Here is an 11,849-nt window from a genome sequence, read left to right on the forward strand (position 1 = left end):
ACTCGACCACGAAGGCGTGAGCCGCCAACTCGAATTTATCATACGCTATCATACTACCGACGCTGACACACCCGCCATCTACAGAGAGTTTTGTAAACTAATTTGCTGCTAGCAGAATGTGTACCTAAGGTACACTTTTTTGACAAGTATGTGGAGCATGTTTTTATTATTCGTAGGTTGCAACTCATCATAGCGGCAAACCCAGGCGACGACAGGATGCTTCGATCAACATTCCAATATGTATCTATATGTGTTTTTGCAACTATACAAGTCCTCGTGTTGCAAGTATGCTTTGACTTCAAAACTCCAACTTGACCAATTTTCACGGCCAGTTAACTTCTCGATCGACATCATTGAATTATTTCCAGCCATATTTGTATTTCTTTCACTCCAGCTGCTTTATTTTTTATAAGCTGTTTAAAGTCCAACCAGTCTTTCCATTGCGTTAGACTTTCGTCTAGCGCAATGTTTCGGGACAATCTGTATAATTGAGAAAAATTTTCATTAAGATGAGATACAACGGGACGTATCTTAAAAAGTTTCGCTTCTAACCGCTTTTTTTTTCATTGGGGTTACAGTAGTTATTGTTGCTAAAGTGAAGACATGTCCCAAGCAGAAGGAAACGGTTGCAACTCATCGTAGCGGCAAACCCAGGCGACGACAGGATGCTTCGATCAACATTCAAATATGTTTCTATATGTGTTTTTCTAATAATCCCGGTCACCAGGATTATTCAGAATAACACGTATATTTTATCGACATCCGTGTCTCGCCAGTAGGTATTGCGGCGAGATGGGGTAAGAGTACTCTGGTGCAATATACCTGTCCTGCCCTGGTACAACATTTGGCGATCCCATATAGCAGTAAATGCTTCATAATATGGGCTCGTAATATGGGCCTGTGGGACCACTATTTATGTCACAAAATGGTTCGCGCCTAGCTTCAGCTCGAGTTTGAGCTGGCGAAAACCCTCTACACCTAAAATCAAATTTAGTTGTATGTTCGTATTCAGCGCTTGGTTCTGAATTACGAGCAGCGCTGGGTTCAGGCTCAGGTTCGGCGCTGGGCTCTGGCTGAAGGACAGACGAAGTTGGCCAATCATAACAAAATTGGACATTTGATGTCGGACACAGCCTCATCTTCGTTCGGCATAAATTCCTTGCAGCCCTAGCACCAGGGCTGGCTGAAACATGAGGTCTTCATCGTCATCATCGTTCATGTCATCTTCACTGCCAGTATAATTAATTAGCAATTAGCATATTGCAGACTTATTCATCTATATACGTAAAATAGATTGTAACCATAATTCGAAACCGTTGAAAAAGGAAACTCAAAATTAGTTATTTGTACTGTTTCGTTAAATTGAATATTCATGAAACTGCTAAAGGTGGAGGAAAATTTTAGGATAATGTAATAAAAGTTTTACTTTTAAGTTTATTGTACAAAAAAGACCTAAAAAAAATGTCTTACCAATATTAACTAACTGCGCAATTTCCGCATCTGACAGAGGATGATTTGACGATGAAGGCTCGGCGATAGATGAAACTCTTAAAAGAAAAAATGGTATTATTGTAATATTATGTAACTTAAGAACCAAAAAAAAACTAAAGAACAAAGTGGTCGTTTCCATGCATTTCCACATTTTTTTTAACTATGCACTTGTCAAATTTAGTATATGTATGGGTAAGTAAGTTGAATAGAATTGAACGTTATTTGTAAAATGTTAAAATAAAATATCAAGAAAAAATATCATTACAGTTTTCTTTTACTATTTAGTCCGTTACAGCCAATGAAATTCATTAATAACTAAGCAGCTTTTGAAATTCTGTTAACGGATTTTATTTAAATTTCAAACATATTAAATGGTTACAAATTAACTTTCACACTTATAATTTCCGCAAAATAAAAAATAACAACACAGCTTTTCATAATTTTTATAGAATAAAATATTATCTTCACAAATTAAAGAATTATTTATACTTATCAATATCAACATTCTATAATCAAGTAGAAGCTTTAAGGGCGCTATCACAAAAAAATGAGCAGGTCCGATGTCTGTCAATACGAATATCGACGTTAAGAACATTAAAATAACATTCATATCAGCGCGCCTTGTACAGTGGCGGTTACGACGCTCGCCGCGTTCTTGATAGGGCGAAAATGTATGAAGAAATTTGAGAGCGTTTCTTATTTTTCTTTTAAATGGAAATGTTATTTATTTTATACTAGCTGTTGCCCGCGACTTCGTCCGCGTGGACTTCAGTTTATAGCGCGCGGTGTCAATAAAATTGGTGTCAAAAGCTTTTTAAAACCCTGGTACCCCTTCAATCAAAATACCCAAAACAGCCGTGTAGTGTGCACATAATATGATTTTTTTTAATTAAACTTTTTTATACCTTTTAAAGCTTATTTAGCTTTATACAACTTAGCTGCATAATGCATTACACAACTTTAGCTTTGCCCAATAGCCAATACCCATAGGCCATTAAACTATTTAGGGCGGATTCGACCAAACTGGAGTAAAATTTTACTCGAGTATAACTGTCTCCTAATCTAAGTTTGCGTTTTTCCAACTTCTAATCCAAGAATGAGGTAACGGGAGTAAATAATTAAACGGGCTATTTTGGTGGAATAAATATTAAACTGAGAATAGTTGCTGAGAACTGAGAATAACAGGGTTCACCGGTCACGGTCGGTGTCATTGTGAACTATAATTGACATTTTATTTCATACTCTTTGAGTAACTTGGTAAAATGCAAACGATTATACCCTAGAGTAAATTAAAGGAGTAAAATTATTCTCATGATAGTTATACTCGTGTAACTTCAAGTTTGGTCGAATTGGGCCTTAGTATTTATTATTGGTAGACAGTTGTTTCTGATTTCTATGTTGGTACGTGAGTTATTTAATAACATGTATAACAATCGAAAGAGTCGAAAAGCCTAGTTTGACATGGTACCACCTCTTATAGAAATACGCATGAGCAAGCAATAGCGCGATCTAGGGAACTCTTGGTGCCATCTATTTTAAGTTTTTGGAACTAACTTAATTTGACCAAATTTACGCATTTTCACCCCCTTACAACCCCCTTTTCCAGTTAAAAGTAGCCTATGTCCTTTCTCAGGCTTTAGACTATCTGTGTACAACATTTCATTACAATCGGTTCAGTAGTTTTGGCGTGAAAGCGAGACAGACAGACAGAGATACTTTCGCATTTATAATATTAGTATAGATAATATTCTAACGTATTAAAAACTATAAACAAAAACATACTAATAAGTATGATTAGTTCTATGTTACAATAAAGTAAAAATAAAGCGCCATCTGTTGAATCGTATTAGAACTAAAATGTTCGTATTAGAAATTGCATCGATATATTTCTGGATTTTTTATAATATTATACATAAAATATGTTTAAGATTTTTGAAATTTTATTTTAATATACATCCAAGACCCAGGAACATTGAAAACTTTTTGTTCCGCCTGCGGGACTCGAACCCAGGACCCCGGGATGAGCGCTGGCCACGCGCAATGCGAATTCATTTTCATCGATATTTTCATGGAAATAAGATATTTTCCCACATCAAAATGTAGCCTATGTCCTTTCTCAGACTCTAGAATAACTGTGTACAAAATTTCATTGCAATCGGTTCAGTAGTTTTGGCGTGAAAGCAAGACAGACAGACAGACAGACAGAGATACTTTCGCATTTATAATATTATATATGGATATATATGGATATATGGATATATGGATAGTATTGATTAGAAATGCAGTAGGAGTTCTATAAGATAAGATAGATTGATTATTATTATACCAAGTGATTAAATTATTAAACATAATATTCTAACGTATTAAAAACTATAAACAAAAACATACTAATAAGTATGATTAGTTCTATGTTACAATAAAGTAAAAATAAAGCGCCATCTGTTGAATCGTATTAGAACTAAAATGTTCGTATTAGAAATTGCATCGATATATTTCTGGATTTTTTATAATATTATACATAAAATATGTTTAAGATTTTTGAAATTTTATTTTAATACACATCCAAGACCCAGGAAAATTGAAAACTTTTTGTTCCGCCTGCGGGACTTGAACCCAGGACCCCCGGGATGAGCGCTGGCCACGCGCAATGCGAATTCATTTTCATCGATATTTTCATGGAAATAAGATATTTTCCCACATCAAAATGTAGCCTATGTCCTTTCTCAGACTCTAGAATAACTGTGTACAAAATTTCATTGCAATCGGTTCAGTAGTTTTGGCGTGAAAGCAAGACAGACAGACAGACAGACAGACAGACAGACAGACAGACAGAGATACTTTCGCATTTATAATATTAGTATGGATAAAATATTTTGCTATTCGTACAGGGGACTAAATAAGCAACAATTTTCTTGTATATTTATTTTCCTTAATTCAGTGTATTTAGCTATAATGGTACCTTTTTTTTTTTTTTTTTTTTTTTTTTTTTTTGCGCCGAGAAAATGCTTTTAAGCATCTTGCGGGGGATGGGGTCCTATCCGCAAGTATGTGGGTCTCTGCTGCGTCCGAAGATGGTGGTGGACGCAGCCCCTACCCACTAAAAACTCGGCGGTACTCCACTATGCGCCTTGGGCGGGCCGCGGGATCGCGTGAGCCTACACCACGACTCCGCCGGCGAGCGCCTGCTGCTGCGCAGGCTCTTCTCTGTTGGGGCTTTTTGCCCCGCCGAGGCCAAGAGAGGCCCCAATGGGCTTGCATGAGCCATTTATGGCTTACGTTGCGATGCACAGGAGTACGTTGTGCATCGCGACCAACTCGGGGACTCGGTTCCATGGGTAACGGCATCCCCACGCCGCCACCCCGAGCTCCCCTCCTAAGGCGGAACATAGCGGTCATCATGGTTGATCGCCCGTCTTCGCCTAGGCCTTCTCGAGCGAAGTGAACCAAGACGCGCCGCCCTTTCTCTCACGCGCTCGGCCTCTTCCTTGGCGGAGATAACTGCTTCCGCAAAGTTCTCCACCGCCCGCCATTTATCTTGGCTCTCCAGCATTGCACGTATTAATGCTGAGAGCGTTGTGTCTTGTCCGGTAATATTTGTCATGTTCGTTCGATGGTTGTCCCATGCAGGGCACGTCGAAATCGTGTGTTGGGCCGTGTCACATGTCTCAATACAGTGGTGACAGGCTGTTGTCTCTTCCCGTTTAACTATCTCACACAGGTACCGACCGAAACAACCATGTCCAGTCAATACCTGTGTGAGGCGGAACGTCAAAGCACCAAACTTCCTACGCACCCATTCTTTTAGAACAGGACGTAGAGCTGATAGTATATCAATGCTGACTCGCGGTTGTTCGAGCCGCTCCGACCACAGATCGACTGCTTTATCATTTGCCGAGTTTCGCCACCGCTGTATGAGATCAAACGGTGGGATATTCCCCTCATCCCGTATAGATTGGCAGCGCCAGTAGACTTCAGCCAAGGCTAAGGCTTCTAAGTCCCAAGGCACACTTCCTGCTAATGCGCATGCGGCGTCTTTCGAGACGGTACGATAACCCCTTACCACTCGTATCGCCATTGTCCTCAGCTATAATGGTACCTAATCAAACTCCTTTTTTTTAATCTTTTGCGATTATTGTGATGGTTAAAACGTATTTATGTGAAAATTTGTATGCGGCTATAAAATGTTTATGGTGTAGACGTGGAGATGAATATATTATCTTTCATTTGAAACCTCCTCGCAGTTCCTCGCAGTGTGACTCTTAATTCTTTAAAATGGTACCTGAAAATCGCTGATATTTGTGAAAAAATGTGATAGCGTTCTTAATGTACCTGGTAAATATTTAAAATGAAATATAGAGGAATAAAGAGTCACTGAAGTAAAACAAAAAATAAGCAAATATGTAACAATTATTTAATATTTAATTGTTTCATTGTTACATTAACGGAAGTTCTATTTCAAATATTATATTAATAAAGAGTGAAAATATTATTAGCTTATAGCTTTGTCCACCCTGTGCCTTTTTCTGTTCGTCAAGGGCATGCGTTATAGCGCAGTCAACAGCGAACGTGAGGCATGCCCGCGACGCATGCCCTCTGACCGTATCCAAAAAACAAAAATGACAATGTTGGCGTTGCGTGTTGTTGACCGGGTTTTCCAAAAGTCTTTTTAAAAAAAGGAATTTTATTTTCACTGGAAAATACACTTGAAAATTACACTTGGAAATTACCAAATTAGGAAAACGTCCGCACTGGCCCGAGGTTGTGACTGAACTGCACTCCGATCTGGCTAACTGCTTGAAATGAGTGGGAGCTGATGCTGTATCAGCACCTTGTCAGCATTTCTATTTTCTACTAACTAACTAGGAATATAACAGCCCGCGTAAGATAAAACTTACCGATAAGGGTAAGTTTTACAGGACTCTTCTTAGCTGAGGCAAGGGAATTCGTTCAACTGCAGAGACAGAATCAGGAGATTCGGTCTGTGTGTTATTTGCATCTGTTTCGCGATTTCTAATTCGGGGTATACGTTTTCTTAACCTTTGACATAAACATAACATAAATTAAAATTATAGGTACAGTATGTTAAGATCGGTAAATGGGAGTAATATTGTAAGAGTGGGCAGGTTTATTTATAATTTTATTTAATTCAGTAATTATTTGCTTACTAGCAATATCAGGAAGTTTTTCTAAATTAACATCTAATAGTTAAGAACTAATTTAGATTTTATTTATTTAATATTTCATAATTGCAACAAGGATCATCAATAAGGTTAAAATCTGGTGATAATTATGTAATAGTTAAAAAATATGGTTTATATGTATTTATTTTGTTCTTATAAAAGGCTTTACAACCTATATGTAAATCTAATATTCCTGTTCCAATTATCTTGTGTTGATACATTTGAGATGGACACTCAATATCTACTTTTATTGGTTGAGTTTCAATGAATAGCCATTTGCTGTTTGTAAGTTCCTGCCAAATATCAATTTGGCCATAAATAAACCTGATCTCGCATTGCTTTGGAAGTAACTTATAGATTTTACACAATAATTAAGTTTCACAAAAGTTTCAAAAAACGCCAAATTTCAGCAAAATCGGTTTAGCGGTTTGAGCGTGAAGAGGTAACAGACAGACATACAGACACACTTTCGCATTTATAATATTAGTATGGATTCTTATCTTTACTTACAGCTACGTACTTACATGTAGGTGCAATCATAGCATATGATTGAGAGACATTATCATGTGATACTGGTAGCGGAAATGGTTTATCCATACTATACTCTATTCTATAAACTAAAGGGATTCTTATAACAAAGACAATCTTATTATCTACATAGTAGCATGACAATTTTGCCATATCAATAATATTATGTATATTATTCAAATTTAGATTCATGGGTAATTCCTGATCTTTTGGAAGATTTTTTATATTTTTTCCAAGTTCATTATAAAACTGTTTTGGTGTTAAGACAGATGGGTGAAACGAGTGGCTTTTCACAAACATTATAGAATTAATTAAATTACAACATTATAGACAAACATTATAGAATGAATTAATTAAATTTTCTACTTTAAATGATAATGTAAAAATAACAGAAGAGAGTTCTTCATACAGTTCATTAAACTTAGTTTCTAATTCAACATTTATCATATTTTTACTTAGGTAATCAATAGCGCTATTCAAACGGAACTCATTTTCAGCGATTGATTTTAACGTTTTGTTATATTTTTCGAAGGGTGAACTAGTAATTAAAATATAATAGCTCCCACAACGGTTTCGGTGACGGTGGCCGGTTTCATTGAAAGCAGGCCAGCTACGCAGAAGTAAGTTTATAGTGCCCAAGTGAGTGCGCAGTACACAAGAGCACTCTCTTTTCCTTTACTCTCATAACCCAGTGGAACGGAAGACCGACACGACCGGCGAGAGATCAGGCGCAGGACCGACTTTTTACATGCCCATCCGACGCATGGATCACCTTACTTGTCAGACAATCAGGTGATCAGCCTGCATTGTCCTAATCAAACTTGGAAATAACATGTTTCCAACGCGGGAATCGAACCCACGACCTCTGGGTCTCTTGACCCGCCGCGAGACCACGGATCCGTTTGAATTAATTTTAATTAAAATATAATACTTTTATAAGGATGCAAGTTTTTTATTCGAGGAATTCAATGTTTGAATGGCGTTATTATATCGAATAGCATTATTTTCATTCATAGTTCCAATTATTTGTTTAAATACAGTACCGATACCAGCAAACCATTCTGATTTTTGATTTCTATCGGGTGTTAAAGATAGCACTGTAATCTCTCAGAATACCGTCATAGCAAACTAATAAAGGTTTTAAATGATTTTTACAATTAGTAAAATAAAACTATAGTTAAAATTACAAAAAGTCTGAGCGAAGTCTAATTAGTTTTCAATATTTTCGATATGTAGCTTTATATCGCCAATATCTACAGGGACTAAGACATGGAGCTGATCATCAGAGACTTTAACTGTACCAACAGGATCGAAGTACATACCGATACTTTTATTATCGGTATGTATCATGTTCCATAAGAAAACGCAAATTCTTGCTACGCCAAACCTGGAATATAATAATTTTGTTTAGGCTCATTATATTTTATTTTATAATTTAAGATGGGAATATATTTCCTATTATTATAAGATATCGATTTCAGCCAATTTGACCTCATCATTATGGTATTTGACGTGTCGTCGATTTACAAGTAAGATAAGTGTATTGTTACCATTTATTTTTATGACTTTATGAGGACCTTTCCAGATTGGTGATAATGCTTTACGGAGACGAAGATGATTTTTAACATATTATACCATATCCTGTTTTATATTTAACCGGACTAGAATGTTTGTCATAATAAGTTTTGGATATATTTATTGATTTAAGAATATTTTCGATGGCTTTTTCTCTGGGAAGTTTTAATCTTTGTTGTAAAACTAAAAACTCTTACATAAGAATTGTAAGTAAATTTCCCATCTGAGGAGTGAGAGTCTTCCTTCTGAGGCGTTTACAAATTATACATTCACGCACTACCTTTCGAGCTAAATTTCTACCTCCTATCGGCCACCAAGTTTCACGTATGTTAAACAATAGCGCTTGAGGACCTGCGTGTAAAGGATAGGTTACACAGTGCGAGCAGCTGATATGACAGTAGACAGCTACTGTGCATGTGTACTCGTATGACAGTAGCTCGACTCGCCTCGCTCGGTCACACTATGCGAACTGCTGGCGTCGCAGGAAGACAGCTACTGCACCAGTGTACTCGCATAGTTCGTCTGTATCATGTCTCGTGCAATGTTGTCGCAAAATACACGTTTAATCACAGTGCATACCACTATAAAAGCAGTTACGAAAATACTTTGTGTTGAAATTGAAAGAGCTATATAAAAAAAGAAGAAGAAGAGAAGTGTTTGGGTCAGGACTTGGCTGCAAAGAAAAGGGGCAACGAATTCAATATTTAAAGAGCTATATGATGAAGATCCCCGAGAATATAAAGCGGTTATGAGATTGACAACTGAACAAGTGGAAATACTTTTAAATTTGATTGCTCCAAAAATTCAACGTGATGATACACTAATGAGGGATGCGATACCTGCGAGGGTGAAGTTGGAAATAACCCTAGTATACCTTTCTTCTGGGATATCGTATAGACTGTTGTCGGTATTTTTCAGAGTTTCAAAAGCATCCATCATTAAAATAATACCAGAAGTGTGTGCTGCTATCAATGAAAGTCTAAAAGATTATATCAAAGTAAGTATTTTTTTTATTCATAATCAAATTCACAATGGTTTTGTAAAGTTTTACAAAACCATAAGTTATAATTAAGTGTAAGTACATGGTATACGGACACGTGGTGCGCAAGTACATACTCGAACCTTCTAAAAAGGTCCAATGTTTGTTTACGTGTTTACCCTTTATTTGTTAGCGTGTTTGAATTTAGACCTTATGACTGAGTCCATAAGGTCTAAATTAAATTCAACTTACTGCACTTATCGCAAGGACGGCAGTTTTATTGTGGCACATGCCCGAGGCTACTAGAAATTTCCCACGGTTGTTTACTTGTTTACGTGAATCGGGAAATTTCTGGAATTCGTCTCGCCATATAAAAAGAGCCGCAAGGCAGGCCCGGCAATTCAGTTCAATCAGAGCGATCTTCAAGGCGACATCAAGTGATCAATAGTGAGTGAACCAGTGAAACCTGCGACTTGGCTACGACCTAGGACAGTGATAGTGCTTAGTGATTGGACCTAGTGATTAGTGTTTGGACTTAGTGCTAAGTGTTGTGACCTAGTGTTTAGTGCAGTGTTAATAAAGTCTTCAAGAGAGTCACCAGGTCTTTCTCTCCAAATCCTCGAACCCTAGCACGTAACAACTGGTGTCAGAAGTGCGATTTGGAGATGCCATTGACTCCGAGAGAGGACTTCAAGGGGAGTGTCAGGACAAGGGCGCAGCGAGCTGCTGCCATTGACTCCGAGAGAGGAGTTGCGGAGACCACACCCACTGGGGGCCAAGCTCCGCCCACTGAGGGACAGGCCCCACCCACTGGCCCCACCCACCAGGCTCCGCCCACTGACCACGCCCACCAGGCTCCGCCCACTTTGGGTGACGCCCCGCCCACTGGCTCCGCCCACCGGGACCCGCCCACAGGCCACGCCCCCAGGCTCCGCCCACTTTGGGCGTGGCCACGCCCACTGGCTCCGCCCACCAGGCCACGCCCACTCTGGCCACGCCCACTGGCCCAGCCCACCGAGACACGACCACTGGCTCTACCCACCTTGACTCGCCCGTAGCTTCTGCAGCCCCTCAAATGGCTCTTCAATTGGAAAGCATAATTGAGTTGATTCAGGCTTTGCAAGAGGCACAAGACCGCAAGCTCGGTGCTTTGCAAGAGGCACAAGACCGCAACCTCGGTGCTTTGCAAGAGGCACAAGACCGCAAGCTCGGTGCTTTGCAAGAGGCACAAGACCGTAAGCTCAGCGCGTTGCAAGAGTCACAAGAGTCACATGATCGCAAGCTCGGCGCTTTGCAAGAGTTACAAGAACGCAAACTCGGCGCTTTGCAGGAGTCACAAGAGCAACAAAAGGACCTCCAAGAAAAAGCGCTTTTGGCTATAAAGGATGTTAGTGACACGGTGACTAAGCTTCGTAAAGACGTCGACGTAATGGACGAACGCGTTACCGGGTTGGGAGTGGATGTGGAAAATGTGAAAACCGGCCTCACTGAACTACAGAAAAAAGTAGTGCGCCTGGAAACCACAGGAGTCGCGACGTGTAGTGGAAATTCTGGAGTGGCACATGGACCAAGAGTTAAAGTGCCACCATACGATGGCACTACTTCTTGGAATGCTTATCGTCAGCAATTCCAGACTGTTGCTTCTGCCAACGGATGGAATGATGAACAACGCCTGACCGCTCTCACTGTTGCGCTCAGAGGGCAAGCTTTGTCGGTCCTAGAAGCGCATACAGGAAATGGGTTTCAAGACCTGATGGAGGCACTTGAATCCAGATACGGGGAGCGACACCTGGAGCACGTGTTCCGTGCCCAACTGCGTGACAGAGTCCAACGCCCAGGAGAAGGACTACAACAATGGGCGTTGGAAATTGAAAAACTCGTCAAGAAGGCACACCCAGGAGCTGACGCCAAGATGGTCGACACGAATATTGTGCAAGCATTTGTCGACGGAATCAGGGACCTGGAGGTCAGAGCTGCAGTGAGGCTACGTCACCACACCTCGCTTAAGGAAGCATTGGCGCATGCTTTAGAGGTCGAGGCTGTTCGGCGTGACATACGGCAGACATATAAGATCCGCGAGGTCTCTGAGGAAGTCA

The 11,849-nt window shown here is 39.5% G+C and overlaps 1 protein-coding gene across 1 annotated transcript; it reads right to left on the bottom strand.

Annotated features, from left to right (window-relative positions):
- Window positions 1-4,864: 4,864 nt before the first annotated feature.
- On the bottom strand, window positions 4,865-5,566 carry LOC121740532. The gene has a single exon (XM_042133272.1). The coding sequence runs from the start codon at window positions 5,564-5,566 to the stop codon at window positions 4,865-4,867; it is 702 nt and encodes a 233-aa protein (XP_041989206.1).
- Between the last annotated feature and the right edge of the window lie 6,283 nt (window positions 5,567-11,849).

Source organism: Aricia agestis, chromosome 3 (genome assembly GCF_905147365.1).
Source record: "Aricia agestis chromosome 3, ilAriAges1.1, whole genome shotgun sequence".
Classification (NCBI taxonomy): domain Eukaryota; kingdom Metazoa; phylum Arthropoda; class Insecta; order Lepidoptera; family Lycaenidae; genus Aricia; species Aricia agestis.

What these genes read in the sequence shown, in the direction of transcription:
- LOC121740532 (XM_042133272.1), bottom strand. Translation starts at nt 5,566, where the DNA reads ATGGCGATACGAGTGGTAAGGGGTTATCGTACCGTCTCGAAAGACGCC.